Source organism: Fringilla coelebs (genome assembly GCF_963513975.1).
Source record: "Fringilla coelebs genome assembly, contig: SCAFFOLD_32, whole genome shotgun sequence".
In the NCBI taxonomy this organism is placed as follows: Eukaryota; Metazoa; Chordata; class Aves; order Passeriformes; family Fringillidae; genus Fringilla; species Fringilla coelebs.
The window spans coordinates 449192-470265 of NW_028167319.1; the positions used below are offsets into that span (position 1 = coordinate 449192).

Sequence of the window (21074 nt, forward strand, 5' to 3'; positions counted from 1 at the left end):
GCCATTAATTAGAAACAACACATATGAGACCAATCACAGTGGTGTGGAATGCAACCACCTGTTGCATTCACAGTAGCACATAGTCATTGTTTACATTTTGGTCCTGAGGCTTCTCAGCTTCTCAAAAGGAAAAATCCTAAGGAAAGGATTTTTCAGAAATTATCTTGGCTACAGAGGATCTCTTCTCATCAGCTCCTGGAGCACTGGGGCTACGTGCTATAATTCCTCTGGAAGAGATCTCTCCTTCTCCTCTACGCACCCATGGCCAGAATTGGGATTTCACCTCCAAATTTCCTCATATCCAGGGATTGCTCCCATAGGAATATTGCTAGGACAAGACTTTTTGACAGTGGTTTCACAAGGATCACCTCCCATCTGTCCCCAAAACACTTTTCCTCCTCTGGGAAAGAACTGTGCTGTGTCTCCAGGCACCCATGGGTGAGATTTGGATTCCACCTCCAAATTCCCTATATCCAAAGACTGCTCCCAGAGAAAAATCTGCGATTACTGACAAGTCTGGCTGGCCTTGGCCTAGTGAGCTCTCACCTGCCTCCCAAACACTGAGGCTTTGTGCTATGGAAAAGAACTGCCCTTCTCATCCAGGTGCCCATGGCCAAATTTGGGATTTCACCTCCAGCATTCCCTGTTGTGACAGACTGGAGGAGATTGTTGTCTGGAAATATTTTGTGTGTGTAGGAGGAAGGGGCAGGTCCAGCCTTGCCCTGCCCTGGAACCCCAGCCCTGCCCTGCCCTGGAACCCCAATCCCCCCAGAGCCTCTATCCCAGCCCAGCAGTGTCTGCCAGTCCCTGGCACAGCACAGGCAATGCTCCACAGCCACCTCTGGAGCCCCCAGCACAGCTCCTGAGGGACCAAATGACCCCAAGTCCCACCTGGGGAAGGGCCGTGGAAGATCAAGGGGTATTTAAGGCTGATCAAAAGGCAAACACACATCTTGACCCTGCATCCTCTTGGAATTTCCATCTGGACATTGCTGGAATACAGGAGCTGATTGCTCTGTGTGTGCCTTTCTGTATGTTTTCTTTCTTTCTTTCTTTCTTTCTCTTCTTCTTCTGTTTCTGTGCTCCTGCAAATTTTGAGTAACTTAAAATTGAACATGCTTAGAGTTTGTGAAGTTGAATGGGCCAAGTCAATGTTTTGAGAAGTGTTTTTTGTTGATTGTATGTTGTAGTTTGACATGAGAAGAATTTTAAAAAGTAATATAAAACTTTTTGTGTAACTAAAAATCTGTTAAACTACTAAGATACTGAACACGCCTCTGTTAAACACATATGTTAAAGATGAAAAAAACCCAGAAACTTCCTCTTTCTTTTCCAATCAACAAAGAAGTAGCAGGCCCCGGCCTCGGCCCCCATCTCAACCAAACCAAACCAAACCAAACCAAACCAAACCAAACCAAACCAAACCAAACCAAACCAAACCAAACCAAACCAAGCAGCCATGCCGTGGGCTGAGCCCCTTCCCCCCTCCCCAGGCTGCCCCCCTTCCATCAGTCCCACTCTGACCAAACCAAACCCCAACAACTCCCAAACGGGAAAACAAGAGGCACAAAACTGTAACTAGAATAAAGCTAGCCACAGCTATTAAAATCTTAACATCAGGTTCCCTCCCCCCAACACAACTAAAACTAAAAGCTCCTACAACATACACCCCATACAAAATAACCCTACAACTAAAATTAAACACAAAAAAACCCCCAAACCAACCATAAAGCTAATCCTAACACAACCCAACCACAACTTCCACCACAAGTTACAGGCAGGTCAGGTATTAATCCATTCACTACTTCGATCCCTCCTCAAGTAAATGAAAAGCAAAATGCAAACATATAGAAAAAACAACATAAACCATCAAAGTCAATAAAAAAGAAATTAAATCCCAATTAAAAAAAGAAGAAAAAATGTCTTAATCTTAAAACTAAAATCCTCCTATGAACTACATAAAAAACCTCTTTTTCTTTACAACAAATGAAACTATTCAAAATCAAAATATTCAAATGAATATAAAATAAAAACCTCCATACTAAAATAAACAAATGTTAAAATAACTGCAATTTCATAAAATGTGTAAACCGGGGGAAAAAAAGCAATCCAATACCCCCAACAGAAGATCTATATTCCTAGAGATAAAAATAATTTTAAAAGTAAATAATAAAAACTTTCACCTTTAAAGAACTCATCTTTAAAACCATACCCCATAGGTTGACATGGCCCATCAAAAAGCTGTAAAAATCTTGTAGCAATAAAAACAATTTCACAGTAACAAAGTTCCCCAGACGACTGTTATCCATGACAAAATTAGGAACCATAAAAAACCTATTTTTTCCTCTTGTAAAAAAGTCTCCATAACCTTAACAAGAAAAACTTCTCTCCCTAAGTAAACAACAAAAAAGTCTATTTCAGAAATAGTAAAGCAACTAGAAATTTTTGGTTTAATTTCTTTACATCATCAGTAAAAACAAAAGTAGTAAACAAAAAAAGCATTCTGAAGAGGTTATTTTAATTCTGATTACCTTTTTTCTTTTAGTTACCTTTAATAAAATTTCCTTTATACCCTTTAAAAATTCTAAGCCTACTTTACCTTTCTCCTAAACCTATCTTACAACAAAATAAATACATAAATACTTAATCGACAAAAAAACCCACCACATTAATCAATACATTAATTAAGAAATCTCAAAATTAGAAAAATTTTAAATTACCAAACCAAAACCAATAAAATGTCACAATAACCCTTTGGCCAAAGTTTCTCTGATTTTCTAAAGTTCCTGGTAAAGGCTGTTTGATTGTTTTGAGCTTCTGAGAATCTCTTGTACTGGTATTTCTCCAGAGAGTCCAACTCAGAGGACACAAACAATTGTAATTCTTTTTAAATGTCTCATAGAGAGAGTTGTTTGGGGGATGGGATTCAGGCCTTGTCTATCCTGCTTGGCACAGCCCAGGCAGGGCTTTCCCAGCCACATTCCAGATTCCATTTCCCAGCTGGAGCCCCTGGTGCCTCTGAGTTGTGCTGGCCCAGCCCCAGGGATGCTCTCCTTCTCTGCCCATTCCCCCACGGGCTCTGGGCAGGGATGGCCTCAGTGGGGGCTGCTGACATCCTCAGCAACTTGGAGGCTGCTGCTGCATTTCACTGCTCCAGTGGCTTGTTCAGCCTTCACCTCTTCAGTGCAGGAATTCAGTGTCCCAGGGCTCATTAACATTCAGAGCACCTTAACAAGCCAAGCCTCTGGGAATAATCTGATTTAAGTTTCCAAAATTTTTGTGGTTGTTTAGACAGATTTCAGATACCTATTCAAAGTGAATGAATTATATTTAAAAAAACTGAGAGAAAATTTATTTTAGGTCCTGTTTAGTCTTTTTTTACTGGTAATTCATTGATATTTGCAATCTACAACTGACACTGAACTCAAGTACCTCATCATGAAGTTAGATATGATAGATATAAAAATCAAGACCCTTCATGACTGACAATCAGTCAAACTCTGTCCCTACTCCCACCCCACTATTTCCCCCATCCAAGGCCTGGCACTCAGAGCAACCTTGTGCAAATCTGAGCTCCCTCCAGCCCAGCCTGCACCTGCAGCTTTCAGCTCCTTGGCTCCAACTCCCACCTGCTTTCCTTGCAGAAGGAGCTGCCTGAGACACAGAGGGATGTTCATTTCTTGTCAGCCAACAAAGCCAAGGGAAGGCACAGCTCCATCAAATGCAAAAGTCATTCTCCTCCCTGGCTCTTCCCTGCCCCCGATCCCCACAGCCTGTCCTGTTTCCTTCATCCCTGCATTGCCAGGGACTTTCTGGGACAAGGGAGCTCGTCTCTGAGGATTGAGGGAGGTTCAAGTGCAGCCCCTGGAGTGGGACCCACAATTCATCAGGTTTGTGTCCTTTGATTGACCAGGAACTGGTGGGACTCAGAGGCACAGAAAGTTTCTCTTCATGACCAACAGACCACAGTTGAACAGGATACAATTTAATACCAGTCACAGTCTTCCCTGAGCTATGTGCAATGTCCCAGCAGCATCTGATGAGTCCACCATCCACAAGTGATTTCCATACTAAAACCGATTTTAGACAAACAGGGTTCTGTGATAAATATGAACACAATTAAATTCTTGTATCAGGATGCTCATCCTAGAATGGAAGCAAAACAGCTCCAACAATTCCTGATTTGCAAAGCTGTCAGTGGTGGATGGAGAAGGGAGGTCAGGCTGCTCCTGGGGTTGAGGAAATGCTGAAACCAGCCTGACTCATTTCATTCCTCCTGTCCTGGCTGATCTCCCCTCTTTCCCCTTCCACCCATTGGCTTTTGTCTCCCACCAGGCCCCCTGATCAAGAGCCTGGATCTGTGTTCTCCATCACTTCCTCACTGGCACTGCCAGGCTGGGATGAGGAGCCCCTCAGCCTTCCCAGCTTCAGGCTGGACAAGCCCAGCTCTCTCAGCCTCTGCTCACAGCCCAAGGGCTCCAGCCCCACCTTGGAGGCCCTTCCCAGACCCTGCTCCAGCTGCCAGACATCTTTCCTGCTCTGGGGAACTCAAACCAGGCCACAGTCACCTGGATAATCTATGTCCTTGATGTCCTGGTCATACAGCCCTGGCCCCTTGTCCACATGTCAGGCTCTGGGGTGGATCCTGTGGAACATCCTTTGGTGGAGGCTGTGGCTTCAGGTGGGCTGGGGGGATACCAGGAGACAGGGACCCTGCTGGGCATGAACAGCACTGGACTTGTTGGAAGAAACTCTGAGGGGGAGCTGGGGCGGAGTGACCAGCCCAGTGACCAAACACAGCCCTGCTGGGATGTCACACAGACCCTCTGAGATGTCACACAGCCCCTCTGTGATGTCACAGCCCATTCTCTAATGTCACACATCTGGTCTCTGACATCACAGCCAACTCTGTGATGTCATAGTCTGCTCTGTGATGTCAGACCTCTGCCCTGTGATGTCAGAGAGGCAGTCTATGACATCATAGCTTATCAATGACCTCACTTAATGCACTCTGTGTTGTCATAGCCCTCTCTGTGACCTCTTGTTACCAGATGATAAATTGTCTACACCAGATGAGCTGACACCTGGAGCTTGTTCTCCAAAACCCCAGGCCTATGGAAACCACACAATGCCCATTGTGTGAGAAGGGGAACTGGAAATTCACCAGCCTCAGTGTCCTGCCAGCTCAGCCAGGCCCCCTGGAACATTGGGGTCCACAACCACAGGGACCACCAGAGAGACCCCAGGACAGAAGAGAGCATGAAAAAGGGGAGGGGAAACATGTTAATGATTTTGGGAAAATGGTTATCATCTGTATATTTAGTCCAGGACAATCAATGAATATGTGTGCAAAATACAGAATATAAACATAAACTTTCCTGTTCTCTCAAAGTCTGCATGACTTTGGGAGGAGCTATCCCCTGTGCATCCAGCTGAATAAAGATTCCTGCTTCTTAATGCTGCATTGGTTTTAAGGACTTTTCTGTTTTATCAAATTTTTGTAACACTCCCACTCCCAAGGAAAGCTCTGTCTCCTGCTGTTCACAAACAGAGAAAGGCTGGTGGCAAATGTGGGGGTCAGAGGCTTCCTGGGGCAGAGTCACCATGAAATAATCAAGTTTTCCATGTTCTGGGAAAGAGGGAGGGGTAGCAACAAAACTTCTACACAGGAATTAGGAAGGGCAGACTTTGGCCTGTTTAGGATGCTGATTTGGGGAGTACCAAATCAGGTAGTGATTTTTTTAAGGGAAACAGCCCTTAAAAAGAAAGGGGTCCAGGAAGGATGGGCACATTTCAAGAAAGTAATCTTAAGGGGGAAGGAGCAGCCTGTCCCAGTGTGCCAAAGATGAGCCAGTGAGGAAAATGATTGTCCTGGCTGCCCATGGAGCTTTTGTAGGAATTCAGGAAGTCTTTAAGGATGATGTTAGGTTATCAGAAAGAAAATGAGATGGGTGAAGACTTAACCTTGTGGCTTCTATTAAAAAAAAAAAAATTGATAAATAAATTTATAGCAAAAGGAGGGACATAGAGAACCTCTACTCTTTTTTGGGTGCAGTGGAGAATATAGTAACTAAACATAAGGAAAAGGCAGAGCTACTTAACATCTTGTTTGTCTCAATTTTCAATATTAGGACAGATTGTCCTCAGGATAAGTGTTCTCCTGAGCTGGTAGATGGGCACAGGGAGCAGAACAACCCCCTGGAATCCAGGAGGAAGCAGCTGGTGACCTGCTGAGCCACTCAAATGCTCACAGGTGTTAGGGATCAGAAGGGATCCATCCTAGAGGGATGAGGGAGCTGGTGGATGAGCTCCCCAAGCTGCTCTCCATCATTTACCATCAGTCCTGGCTCAGCAGGGAGGTCCCAGAGGACTGGAGGTGCCAGTGTGAGCCCATCCCCAAGAAGGGCTGGAAGGAGGATCTGGGGAACTCCAGGCCTGTCAGCCTGACCTGGGTGCCCGGCAAGGAAATGGAACAGATCACCTTGAGTGCTATCACAGGGCACCCACAGGATGGCCAAGGGATCAGAGCCAGCCAGCGTAGATTTCAATATCTGCATTGATGATCTGGATGAGGGGATTGAGCCCACCATCAGGAAATTTGCAGATATCATAAAGTTCTCTGGGAGTTTTGATCTGCTAGAGGGAAGGAGGGCCCTGGACATGTTGGGTCCATGGGCCAAATCCAACAAGTCCAAGTTCCAGGTCTTGCACTTTAGCCATAACAACCCCTGCAGTGCTACAGGCTGGGGACAGAGTGGCTGAACAGCAGCCAGGCAGAAAGGGACCTGAAAGGATCCTCAGCCACTGGGAGGCTGATAATGAATTTTACTACTCCAAAGGCCTCTTCTTTCCTGAGCTCTTCCGTTCAGGAATTCAGTGAGAAAGTCTCAAAAACATTTATTCAAATCACTGTAAAAAGAGAAAGCCCTGGAAATAATTTTAGTTTTCAAGTCTTCTGTGGGTAGTTTCAAAAATGTATTAAAAATGAATCTACCGTATTGAAAACAATTCCGAGAGAAATGTTTTTTCCTGTTTATAGATTGAAATCAGCAATGTCCGGTTGATATTGTTCCGCAGCACCTTCTAATGCAGTCTGAATAGATATGAAAATAAAGACCCTTCATGGATGACAACCAGTACACTTTATCCCCACCCCCTCCCCACCATTTCCCTCATCCAGCCCCTGGGACTCCAATGGATCAGGAACAGCATGGCCAGCAGGATCAGAGTAGTGATTCTTCCCCTGTGCTTGGCACTGGTTGGGCAGCACCATGATAGGGCACAGGAACTGGTCACCCAGGGAGGTGGGTGAGTTACCATCCCTGGAAGTGTTTAAGGAAAGACTCGATGTGGCATTTAGTGCCGTGGTTCAGTGACAAGGTGGTGTTGGGTCCTAGGTTTGACTTGATGCTCCCCAAGGTCTTTTCCAGCCTGGCTGATTCTCTGATGATTCTGACACTGCAGGGCCCTGGGGAAGCAAGGGGCCATTGCGACACTGCCCGGCCTGGTGGCACTAAGAGGAGCATGGTGACACTATGTATGACATGGCAGCACAGAGCCAAGGGGCCATGCTGACACTGTGGGGCTGCATGGAAGCAAGGAATCCATGGTGACAGTCTGGGTCCTGGTGGAACCACAGAGGCCACTGTGACACTGCAGGGCCTTGTGGAACCAAGGGGTCATTGTGCCACTGCAGAACCAAAGAGGACCTTGGGGGAGCCTGGGGACAATGGAATCAAGGGACCATTGCTCCGTTGCAAGGACATTGGGAACTGAGGGAACAATTGTGACAATGTGGTGGCCTGTGGAACCAAGGGTCCCTGGTGTGAGTGCAGGATCTTGTGTCACCAGGGCTCCACTGTGACACTGCAGCACCAAGGAATTCATTGTGGCACTCTGAGGCCTCATGGAACCAAGAGGCCACTGTGACCCTGCAGGGCCTTGTGGAACCATGCAGAGCATTGTGATAGAGCAGGACCTGGTGTTATGATGGGGCCATTGTGACACTGCAGGGCCCCATGGAACAAAGGGGCCAGTGCTGCTCCTCAGGGACTCCTGGAATGAAGGAAACATGTTTGACACCGTGGTGGCCCTTGGGAGCAAGAGGCCATTGTGACACTGTGGAACCAAGGAGAGCATTGCTGCACTGCCAGACCTCATGGGACCATGGAGACCAGTGGGACACTCTGGGGCCTCAGAACCATGGTGACACCAAGTTGTATGAGAGTGTTGATCTGCTGGAGGGAAGAAAGGGCAAACAGGAATGAGTTGTTTGCAGGGGAGTGAACAGGGGTGAGCAAGAGGAAGAAATCTGGATCAGGAAGAGTAAGAAAGCCAAGTTGAAGGAAAAGAAATGCTCAGGGCAGTTTGAGGGTGGCTGCCAGGCAGCCGTGGCTCTGAGCAACAGTGTCTGCAGTGGGAAAGGAAACTCCCAGCTGATGGGAACAAGCATTCTGGCTGACTGCAGAGGCTACGACTGAGTGTTTTCCCTGCCATTCCCCAGCCCTTTCTGGCCCCAGGAGCTGATGGCATTTGTGCTGCCTCAGGTTCGTGTCCCCACAGCAACAGCATGGGGGTGCTCCTGCCTGCTCTGAGCAATACAAACAGGGGCTCCTGAGCCAGTGCTGCTGTGTCTGTGCCTGCAAGGATGGGGCACCTGTTTGAGCTGGGGGAGAGGCAGGGCTGTAGAGGGGGGATGTTGTTGGCAGCTCCATGAGGATGCTCTGGAATGCTGCCCTGGGCTGTCCAGACCACTGGGGATGGATCAGCCCCTGCTCTGCTGCTCCTCCCCGTCTCCCCCAGGGCCTCTGCAGAGCACCAGCCATGCTGTTCACCCCCAACCTCCCACAGCCACCCTGGGGCTGCTCACGGGGGTTTTCTGTGTTCAGCATTGGCCTGGCTGTGTTCTTGAGAGAGCTTGGGCAAGGAGCCTAGAGCACCCAGGGCCTGACCTGAGGCGTCAGCACTTGCCCAGCAGTGTCCATGGCCTGTCCCTGCTGCAGCCCTGGCACTGCCACCCAAGGACTGTGCCCGGCCCCAAGAGCACTCAGGCCCTACAGCAACACCAGGGCCACCACGGCAGTGGGGCAGGGCCATGGGAGCAGCACTCACAACACCAAGTGCTGCTGCTGCTGGGCACAGCTGCTGTGCCAGCACTGATCTGCCCCCAGCTCCGCACACAGACATTGCTGCTGCAGCTCCAGAGAAGGCAACAAATGGGCATCTCTGCAGAAAACTCCGCTGGGACATCCTTTAGTTCCTTTGAAGCCACTGAGAGTGCAGCTCCTCATTGACACAGTCTGTGGCCATAGGGAAGGTGAAGAGAAACAAATGAGAAAGGTCACTTAATTAATATATTCCACAAAGAAAAAAATGACTTTTCTTTGTGGAATATATTATTAAAGTAAAGCAAATTTAAAACCTTCCAAAATGAGATGTGCAAAAAGCATCAAAGATGACTTTTATTGTAAGTGGTTTGCAGAAATTGGCCAGCAGTTTAATGTTTCTGAAACCATCCAGTGATCAGTCTCCACACTGCAGCCTTGAGCTCCTGGTTCCTCAGGCTGTAAATGAGGGGGTTCAGGGCTGGAGGCACCACTGAGTACAGAACTGACAGGGCCAGATCAAGGGATGGGGAGGACATGGAGGGGGGCTTCAGGTAGGCAAATGTGCCAGTGCTGAGGAACAGGGAGACCACAGCCAGGTGAGGGAGGCAGGTGGAAAAGGCTTTGTGCCGTCCCTGCTCAGAGGGGATTCTCAGCACAGCCCTGAAGATCTCCACATAGGAGAAAATAATGAACACAAAACAACCAAATACCAAACAGGCACTAACTGTAAGAAGCCCAAGTTCCCTGAGGTAGGATTTGGAGCAGGAGAGCTTGAGGACCTGTGGGATTTCACAGAAGAACTGGCCAAGGGCATTGCCATGGCACAGGGGCAGGGAAAATGTATTGGCCATGTGCATGAGAGCATTGAGAAAGGCACTGGCCCAGGCAGCTGCTGCCATGTGGGCACAAGCTCTGCTGCCCAGGAGGGTCTCGTAGTGCAGGGGTTTGCAGATGGACACGTAGCGGTCGTAGCACATGATGGTCAGGAGGGAAAATTCTGTTCCAATGAAGAACATAATGAAAAATACTTGGGCAGCACATCCTGTGTAGGAGATGTTCCTGGTGTCCCAGAGGGAATTGTGCATTGCTTTGGGGACAGTGGTGCAGATGGAGCCCAGGTCAGTGAGGGCCAGGTTGAGCAGGAAGAAAAACATGGGGGTGTGCAGATAGTGGCTGCAGGCTACGGTGCTGATGATGAGGCCGTTGCCCAAGAGGGCAGCCAGGGAGATGCCGAGCAAGAGGCAGAAGTGCAGAAGCTGCAGCTGCCGCATGTCTGCCAATGGCAGCAGGAGGAAGTGGCTGATGGAGCTGCTGTTGGACATTTGCTTGGGCAGCAACTGGGGACCTGTTCATGGAGAAAGGACTATGAAGAGTTAGAGGAGATACCTGTAACCACAATCAAAGCCATTTCCCATTCACACTTCCCTGGAAAACACAGAGAGTCTTTAGTTTTTTTGAGATTTGAAGTTTTCTTTATAAGCTGCCCCTTATCTCTCCTGGTATTCTTGGACATCAGAATCCCTCAGCATTTCTGCTGCCACTCAGGGAGAACAGAGAAAGTTCTGTGATGCAAAGTGATGAGTGGAGACGGAGGGGAAATGGTCTGTCATTCTAACCTGTCCATAGTTTCTCTGGGCTTTAACCTTGCTCAAGTGGAGGGTGATCACATTCCCACATTTTCCCTAAAATGTCACCAGGCACTGCTGAGAGCAGATGGATCCACCACAGCCCATCTCCACATTTGTAGGCAAGGACTCATTTGCTCATTTCACCAACCCAGCAGCATTTTCAGTGTCACAACACCTCTGTCTCTCCCCATCAATCCTATAACTCAGAGTTGCTCTAGGACAGCTTTGCACCCTGGATTGAAGCTCCCAGATTGGACTGAAATCTCAGGGAGACTTGCAAGTGTCCTTATGATGGCATTGGATGAAGGGAGATGCAGCTCCTTCCCTGGCTGCCCTGACAGCTATGCCCAGAGCCAGGCACTGGGGACAGCGTCACCCTGAGCCAGCTGTGCCCCCTGCCAGAGCCCCAGGGCCGGGCAGCTGCTCCCAGCCCTGTGCTGTGCAGAGGGAACTGGGCCTGGGGCTGCAGAGCTGCCCCACGGCTCTGCTGCAGCTCTGCCTGCACAGAAGGGGCTGCAAACGTGGGAGCCCTGGCCCTGAGGGCAGAGGCTTGGCTGGGGACACAGGAGGGAGCAGCTTGTTCAGAGGGAGGGGCTGCACTGGAGGGAATCCTGTGGTGATCTCTAAACTCTCCCTGCCACAGAATTTATGGTTTTGTTTTCTCTCATTGCCTGATCTTCTCTCTGCTTCTGGGAGATTTTCTTCCTGCAAGTGTTTCCCTCTGCCTGATCTCTCCCTGCCAGCACTCACAGACCCCAAATCCCTGTGCATTCTCCTTGGCCCTACAGAACCCTGCCTGTTTGCAGGGCACTGTCTGGGGGCAGGTTCTGTTTGCAGCTTGGAGAAAGGACAGCTCAGATTGAGCCTGATGGCTCCAGCAAAGGTGATGATGCTGCAGTCCACGGGCAGAGTGGCTGAAAGCATATCACGGATTGCCTGTGAACCTATCGATCAGTAAAAGTAACAGCTGGATATCTCTGGCACTTGTCAAAATTCATAATTAATAAATCATAATCATCCTATAATATTTATCCCCTTTCCCTGCCATTCTCCAATAATAGGAAACTGAATACCTAGTCTTAGGATATTTCCTCCTTTTTGTCAAAATCCTTGTCTTGGAAATATTCTGTGACCTGGCAGAACCCCTCAGCATGTCAGAGCTCCATGAGCATTTTACCTCCCCTGCACCAGAAATACCCAGAGTTGTACTCACAGAGTCTGCAGGCATTGGGATGTTTCAGCTTCAGGAGATCCCTCCAGGAGCTGCAGCTGCATTGTCCTGCAGCCAGAGGTTCCTGTGCCAAGGGCTGGCAGTGATTGTTCCAAAAGCACTTCTCAGCACCTTCCTGGCCCTGACTGATTGAAGCTCTCTGTGCCTCTGTGCTGTGCCTGGGGTGGCTGCCGGCAGCGCCCCAGCCCTGCTGGGCTGGGAGAAAAGCTGCACATCAAGAAAAATGTGCTTTTGAAGCTCTTCTTGGTTACCAGGAGCAGCCTCTGGGACAGGAGCCCAGCCCAGCTCAGCAGCACAGACACAGCACAAGGAATTTAATGAGCCTTTGGGGCTCTGTGCTGAGGGCCTGATCATCAGTCCCTGAGAGGGGGTTGAAGAAACCTCTCCAGAACTCCAAGTCAGAATCACACTCCAAAGTTTCTTGGACTTTTAATGGGTCCCACTGAAAGAAACGACTGAGAAAGTGTCCCCAGGCCCCAGGCAGAGCAGAGAACTGGAGGCAGTGATGACAGGTGGGGACAAAGAGAAGCCAAGTCTTGGTGCCCTGGGGCACAGCAGCATCTGTGCCACCAAGGGCTGGTAGGAAACACCTTGTCCTGAGGCACTGGGGCCTCCTGGCACAGCCCCAGCCAGGCTGGGCACTGTCAGCCCCTTGTCCTGCCCTCAGCATCCCCCCCAGCCCACATCCCAGTGGCCTCAAGGATCTGCTGGAAGGAGTCCCTGGGGAGCCTTGCTCAGGAATGATCCTGGGGGCTCCTGGGGGTTTCCAGGGTTTTTCAAAGGACTTTAGGTTTGGCTTTTGCCTTGGAGTCTCTGAGAGCTTTGTGCAATCATGGCCTCCAATTATGTGCTGTAATTAGTCCCTGGAGAGTGTTTCTCAGTAACAACACTCAGTGGGGCTCATTAATGCTTCAAGGTACTCAGTTTTCTTAAGGTACTTGGTTTTTCCCTTCTGATCCAGACTCAGTGAATGGTTTGTGCAATCATGGCCCCAGTTATCTGTTTTAATGAGTCCCTTGAGAGCTTTGTACTGACACTCAGTGGGACTCATTAATACTTTGAGATACTCAAGGTTTTTAAGGTACTTTGGAATTTCCTTTCCACACTGAATCTCCGTGAGGTTTTTCTGCCATCCTGGTCTCCAATTATCTCCTCCAAGGAGTCCATGAGGAGCCTGAGTTGGAGATGGACCTCAGTGGGACCCATTCATGCTTTGAGACACTTTCGAGTTTCTTCTGCCTTTGACACCTGGAAAGGTTTGTGCAATCTCTTCTCTGGCCCAGGGTTCAAGGGTTCAGCTCCAAATGCACCACGGGGCTCATTGGGATCAGGCAAGTCCTGAAATCAAGGCTCTGCCTTGATTTCCCACTGCTCTTGTGCAGTTCCTCAGGAAGTTTTTTTCTATCGTTATGGGAAAATATTTCAAAGAGCTTCTAATAAATCCACATTCCCATTTTACATAGCAACTTTTCCTTGTTAGAGCAGATTGCAGCTTTCTGTGACTGATATTGACCCAGGGACTCTCATGAGGAGGTCTGGCCTGGTCAGAGAAACTGTGCCTTGAGGTCTGACCCAGTCTGGATAGTCTTGCTGCACATTCCCGAATCCCATCCTGTCTCTCCTCTGTCACCTGGGGCCAGCTTTGCTCTCTTTGCTTTACTGCTGGTTGCAATAAGGCAAAGAGAGCCTTTTCTTCTTTTATTTTAGCAATCTAAAACTCTTAAGTTCCCCACTGAAAACAGACACCCTCCTCAATTGGGGGCCAAGCCCAAGATGCCCCCAAGAGCACTCCAAACCTGCCCTGGGCCAGCTGTGAGTGTGTGGGGAGGCCCAGGGGCCTACCATTGGAGTCTCAGTCCCCAAGCATGAAGAGCTGGTCCCAAGTAGGAGGAATAGGCTTTCATGTTAAGGTGAGAAAAACTCTTCTGTTATAGATCTTTGCACGCACATGCTGGTTTCTGTTAAGTTATGATACCCATTGGCCTATTAGTCTAATTACCCTAGCTCAACCCATATTGCCCATGTTTGCTTAGTCCCTAGGATGTTCTCCTCTCTCTGTCCCTTCATTGGCCTTCATTTGCTGCATTCCTCCACCTCTGTTTCCCTGCTGGCAAACCTGACCTCTGACCCCTCCTCTGCACCATTTTCCTCTATATCCAGGCATCCCCTGACCCTCAACTCCACTCTTAGTATCCTATTTAAGACCCTGTGCCCTCAGCTTACACCATCTCTTCGTCCCTGGACCCTTTTTTCGCTGTACCTTTTTCCTGTACCAATAAACCCAGTTTGCCAGAGATCATACGAAGATCCATCCTGCCTCTTCTGGCAGCTTTCTGAGGTAGCGGTGAGCTTTGGGCTCAAGAGTGTTGGAGGCTCCAGGGGCCTCAGTAGCACCACAACACTACACGTGGCACCCAAACAGGGACATGATTCATTGAGGTCTCTCTGAGCTTCTCCAGCAGTGATCCTCCCAGCCAGACATCACTGGAAGCTGTACGCCTTTGGGTCATCAGAACACTGAAGTGAGACTTGAGTTTTATCAAGTCTCACTGAAGTGGAAGTCGACAATCCCTTCAACATCCATGGGACCAACTTCACTGACAGCCCCACAAGACCACTTTGGTTGAAAATTGTGCCCGTGAGACTGAGAGTGAGTGACTGAGTGGCAGAGAGCTGCCAATGGCTCGGGCTTTTGATTTTCTGTTCCTGTGAGCAGGCATTCCCTCTTCCGTTGGGGGCAGCTCTGGGAAATAATCAGTCCCAAGCTGAAAAGGATGTTTTTTAAAGTTCCAGGGAGTTTTGAATTTAGAGGGGAGTTCCTTTTCTGAGGGGAGTTTAAAACATTTTGTTCACTGGTTGTTTAAGGAGTTTCCTGATATCTCTGTTGATTCTATCTATCAGTTATTGTGTTGGGATACTGTCGGGGAAAACTTTATATTTTACAAACACAAGGGATGTTAAATTTGGGAGATTTTATCCATTGTTTCATTCAATTTATGGGATTGTTTCACGAGTTCCTGGTTTTAACCCTTTGTCCTGGTTTATTCAATCCACCCCCCAGGTTCCCAAACCCAAGTTCCCTAAGAACAGGACAGGAGATGGAGTCTGCCCTTCGGCACAGACAAGCCATCTGCCGCCTGCCATCTCCCCTCTTTTTCTGTTCTCTCCTCAGGGTGGTAGTGGCCATGCTGCCCTGAGATCTTCCCTCGCCTACTTTCTCTCATCCCCTGGTCTTAATCCCCTTCCTATAAATCGCAAGATGGCAATACTCCTGTGAGAGAGACCGCCATTTTAGATTCCCTCCTGCCTTCATCCCCATTTCCTGCCTTTGCTCCAGGTTCCTCCCCTGCAACGGGTCCCACCTTAACATTGAGTTCTGCCCCTGTGTTGGGTCCATCCCCTGTCACTGGAAAGCTCCTCACCAACACAGGCTCCACCTCTCCACTCCCGGGTCTCTCCTCCAGTCCAGCCTCTGCTGGTTCCCACGTCATGGAACTAGATGTGGGGCCGACTAGAAGGAAGCCATTTTGGCTACCAAAGGCCTTTGACACCAGGCATTGCAGGTCGGCAGAAAGGCCTATGCCTCTGCCAGCACACCTGCTTCCTCGACAGAGGAAGAGAGTGATAGCTTATCCGAGAGTGAGGATGAGCCCAAGGAATCTTGGCAGAGGATGTGGAGAAAAGCCACAAAGGAGGGGGACTGGGAGGTGGTATCCAAGATTCAGGTGGCATCTGTGCAGTATAAACAGGGGCCAAAACCTAAGTGGGAATCTATTCCCCACAGGGAAATGAAGGATTTAGTAAAGGACGCAAAGGATTATGGGAGAGGTTCTCCCTATTTTAACAATTTGCTGTATGTGACATTTACTGCCCACACGATGGTACCATACAATTTAAACAGTGTATGAAAATTATATTGTCACCTACTAAGTTTATTTTGTAGAAAGGACTTTGGATAAATAAACTTAATGAGTTACCAAAAGGTTATGTTAAGGAAAAAGGGCGACACCTCACAATGGACTGCATTACCAGGGAAGGAGACTGTACTAGACTGCAATGTCAGGCTGAAGTCTTTCCCCAGTCAATACTGGAAGATCTCATAGGTGCTGCATGGTCCACTCTCCTCCAAACATCTGATGCTTCTACATCTCACACTGACTTCACTGACATTTGTCAAAGCCTGGACCAGAGCTATATCATATTTGTCAATCACCTTATGAAAGCGCTGGAAAAACAGGTAGGTGATCAAAAGGTCCGAGATAATCTTATAAACAAATTAGCTTTCTGTAATGCTAGTATTGACTGCAAAAAGGTTCTCCACGCCCTCCCCCTTGACCCTCAGTTGACCATTGCTCAGATGGTGGACACTTGCCTTTGCCAAGTGGTCTCAGATTGTGACTCCAGCCTAGCCAAGGCCACTGTCCAGGGTGCAATGGAAACACTGGTTGCAGTAACTGAGCTTCCCCACAATAGAGAATGTAATAAAGGCAGTGGAAACTCTTACACTTGCAGGAAATCTGGACATGTAGCAAAAGACTGTAATACAAGAATTATAACTGTTCTTGTTTTTCACCAAGCCCTCAGTCCCACAGCCATTGCCCAAATTGTTCCTGAAGCCAACACTACCAGCCCTGGGGAAACTCCCAGCAGAGCATGGAATGACCCTGAGTGATGACACAAAATGTAAGGTTGTTCCATCCCACCCTTCCATTGGTGATAAATGTCCTAGGCTACAATACAAAGATGTATTCTATTCCCATCCTCAAGAGCCATTAAAACCAGGAGGGGCGTTGTTTTTTCCTTACCTCCTGTTAATGGGCCCATCAATGCCATTCTGCATGACTCAGAGACAACTCCCTCTGGGAGCCCTTTCTGTTTCATTGACCCACCTCATGACTCATAAAATGATATAGGCTCATTGTGAGATGCTCCACCCAGGGGGGAGGAGGTAAGCATCCCATCTGGATATAATCTGGGATTTGGGACAGACCAAGCTGCCTTTGCACTGGATTTCCAAGAGGAACAGCTGCCTTTTCCACTGGATCTTCAGAGGAAGACTACACTGTTCTACAGGATCACTGCTCCAACAGAACTGCATATGCCACTCCAGGAGTTCTGCAGCCACCATTCCAACTGGACTGGTCCTAACACCCTGACCAACAGGGTGTCAGGTTGTATTCTGACTTTGTCAGTGGTTTTTTTTTTTTAATATTATTGCACTTTTTTTTTTTCTTCCCCTAATAAATTGTATTTCTGACTTGGAGTCTCTCACTGGTTTTACTTTCAAACCAGAACAAATGAAAAAGCTGGAAGAACAAACCCTGCTCAGGAACCACCTGCTCAGTCCAGGCTGCCTGGAATGGTGTCACCTTTCTGCAAAAGAAAGTGTGAGCAGTAATGATCTCTGGAAGCAGAATTCTCTGAGTCTTGCAGCTGAATTCTCTGTCCTTGTCCTTTCCCCTGGATCTCTGTTGCACATGGAAACTAATGGTGCCATCCTCACCTTTAACCACTCTTGAATGCAAACAGATGATCCCAGGTGTGTTAAGCAGGACTTACTCAATGTTTCAACAAAACTTTTGTGTTCCTCTTGGAAAAAAGGGGCCATTTTGGCCTTGAGGGGGTGATGTGGAAGCAAGGAGTCAATTGTGACACGCAGGTGACATGGAACCAAAGGGCCATGGTGACACAGCAGGGCCATGAGGATCCAGTGGTCCATTGTGACACTGTGGATCCAAGGAGACCATGGAGACACCCCCAGAACCTCATGGAACCAAGGAGTCCATGGTGACCCAGCCAGGCTCCATGGAGCCAATGGTCCATCGTGACACTGCCCATCCAAGGAGGCCATTTTGACACTACGGAAGTTCATGGAGCGAGGGAGGCCATTGGGACACAAAAGAAAGTCATGACACCAAATATCCATGGTGACACAGCAAGGCATCATGGGAACCAAGGAACCGCTGTTGGCAGTATGGAAACTCATGGAACCAAGGGCCACTGTGGAACTGCAGAACCAACAGAGCTGCTGGACCTTGTCCCCTGGCCTGCACAGCTCCTTGGAAGGCACAGCGGGAGCAGCACCCTGGGAGCCTCAGGAATGCCCCTCTGGGATCCATGGCACACATTCCCAGGGGCTGAACTCCAGTTCCCAGCCAAGAAAAGATTTTCCTGCCCTTGAATGCAAAGCTCTTAAGAAAGACCCAAAAGCCAAGTGGAGCAAGATCTTACAGTGACATTTCAGTGCCAGCCTTCATAACTTCACCCATGGTTGTTGTAGCTCGTGGATTGGGAATTAAATCAGGGCAGGGTCTTTGGTGAAAGCTGCCCTGGGTCGAGAGAGACACTGAGCAAGAAACAGAGCAGGTAAAGAAATGCAGGAGAAAAAGGAGAACACAAACACAATCTGCTGAGAAGGAGGCACTGTGAAAAACAAACTGGAACTGACTGAAAATGAATGGGACAGAAATCAATAGTTCTGAAAGTTTTATTAACTGTCAGAATATATCCCATGCACCCAGCCCCACACAGTCCTGATCCCACAGCTTCAAATTTGGATCCCACTTCTCCCAATCTCCATCCAACCCCATCTCACGCTGCAGGCTGTGGAATTGAGCAATTTTGGCATGGGACTGAGTTTTTTTGAGGTGGGAATCAGCAAATTCGAGGTGGGATTGAGCCCCATTGACTTGTTTTCAGTGGTACTGAGTCATTTTGAGGTGAGAGATCAATCAATCTTTACTTTTGGAGTGCAAAGATATGGAGAACACTACATGAAACCTCCCAAGAACCCACAAATCTTCTAGAATATGTCCCAAAACCATAAATTGCTTCTGAAGTAAGTGTTAACTGATGGAACTTTAGACATCTTTGATCAATTTCTTTCTTTTTAGTCCTATTTCAGGTGTTTTTAAGTGATAAAGATAAATCAAGAGGAAATTGTGGCCAAACTAAAAGAATAACTAGCCAGGTGTCCTCCAAGCACAGATCACAGGAGGAATTTGGCTCACCATGGCTCTGCCCAACGTGGATTCTCCCATGTGGGATGAAGCTGGAGCATTGCATGAAGCTCTTCCAGCTGTTGGGGCATTTGCAGGGCTTCCCTTACTGGTGTGTCCGTTGGTGTCTGGTCAAGTGAGAGCTGCTGGAGAAGCTCTTCCCACACTGGGGAAACTTGTAGGGCCTCTCCCAAGTGTGGATGCGCCGGTGTCTGACGAGGTGGGAGTTGTGCTTGAAGCCCTTCCTGCAGTCAGGGCAGCAGAAGGGTCTCTCCTCGGTGTGAATCCGCTGGCGCTTGAGGAGATTGGAGCTGGTCTGAAACCTCTTGTGGCACTCGGGGCATTTGTAGGGTCTCTCCCCAGTGTGGATCATTTGGTGGATGATCAGTTGGGACCTATAACTGGAAGTCATCCCACACTCCAACACACTTGTATGGCCTTTCCTCAGTGTGGATCCTCTGATGGCAGATCAAGTGGGACTTCTGCCTGAAGCTCTTCCCACATTCACCACACTCATAGGGCCGTTCCCTAAAGTGGGTCCTCTGGTGGCAGATCAGGTTGGAGCTCTGGCTGAAGCTCATCCCACATTCCCCACACTCGTAGGGCCTCTTCCCAGTGTGGATGCGCCAGTGGGTGACAAGGTGGGATTTCTCCTTGAAGCCCTTCCCGCAGTCAGGGCAGCAGAAGGGCCCCTCATCCATGTGAATCCACTGGTGCTTGAAGAGATTGGAGCTGGTCTGAAACCTCTTCTGACACTCGGGACACTTGTAGGGCTCTCCCCAGTGTGGATGCGTTGATGGGTGAGGAGGTCTGAGCTGCAGCTGAAGCCCTTCCCACACTCCCCACACTTGTAGGCCGATTCCCCGGTGTGGATCATCTGGTGCTGGATCAGGTCAGAGCTCTGCCTGAAGCTCTTCCCACATTCCAAGCACTTGTGGGGCTTCTCCCCATCATGAAGCTGCTCATGGGCCACCAGCTCCGAGCTCTGGCTGTAGCTCTGTCCACCTTCCTGGCTCAGGGTGGGTCTTCTCTCCTCAAAGGACCCTGGGTTGGCTTTGCAGCCCCTCCTCATGGGGGAACTCTGTGGCGTTTCTTCCCCGTTGGATGCCTGTGCCCTGGAGCTGCTAAAAATGGCCTCTTCCACGAGGTTCTGCTGTGGATATTTGTCCTCCCTGGTCTCCATCCCCAGCTTCTCCTGGTCCAGGTGAGGAAGAATGAGGAGAGGATGGGATTTGCATTCGTGCCAGAGGGAAAGGGGAAGGAGATCCCCCCAGTGCATCCCCAGCAGGATGGCACTGGCAGCAAGGTTGTCCTGCAGCTGGGGGCCATGCTGGGCTAGGAGATGGAGCCGGCTAGAGAGGAAAACGGGGCAGTGACTTCCTCCTCACCTGCCTGGGGGTCCTGGGACATCTTTGTCTTCCTTGCAGCCGCCTCCTCCATCTGGTGAAGGTTTGGGAATGGGATATCCCGTTTTGGGAGAAAAACAGGGATGAACACATTGAGTCTTTTACTGAATTGAAGGCAAACCTGGGGGAAAGTCTAAGCTAGAATTACAATTCAGTAAGAAAATTAAGATCAAGGCAATGATACAGAAACACTGCCTTAAACTAACAGAGTCAGGATATAACCTGACACCCTGCTGGTCAGGGTGGTGGTAGCAGTCCCATTAAACGGTGGCTGCAATCCTGTTGGAGTGATGAACGTGATTCTGTCAAAGCAGTGATCCTGTAGAAGGGTCTGGTCTTCCTCTGAAGGTCCAGTGGTGGTTATGGAGCTCTTGTCCTCTGGGAATCCAGTAGGCAAGGTGCTTCTGGTGTTGCAAGCCTCAGCTTATATCCAGGTAGGAATGCCTGGATCCTCCCCCTGGGCAGAGCATCCCACAATAGGAGGATGTAATTTTATCAGCCCTGCAGTGACACTCAATGGCCCATTCACAGAAGATAGCCCCTGGAGGGTGTTATCAGGGGTGAGTCATGGAAGAGATAAAGAACACTGCCCCGCATGTTCATAACAGTTTATGAAGATAGTGATTGAAAACATGCTTTTGGTTACATTTTACATTGTAACCTGAAACAGTGAGGTAATCCCTGCTCAGGGGGGTCAGCACCAC

At 48.8% G+C, this 21074-nt stretch overlaps 1 protein-coding gene across 1 annotated transcript in view; it reads right to left on the bottom strand.

Annotated features, from left to right (window-relative positions):
- Window positions 1-9496: 9496 nt before the first annotated feature.
- Window positions 9497-21074, bottom strand: part of LOC311166044 (olfactory receptor 14A16-like) — a gene marked incomplete at both ends in the record, with an annotated part of 46964 nt that continues 35386 nt past the window's right edge. The window contains one exon of the mRNA XM_084227527.1: window positions 9497-10280. Within this exon, the coding sequence (XP_084083653.1) occupies window positions 9497-10280 (784 nt within the window). The remainder of the gene's footprint in view (window positions 10281-21074) is intronic.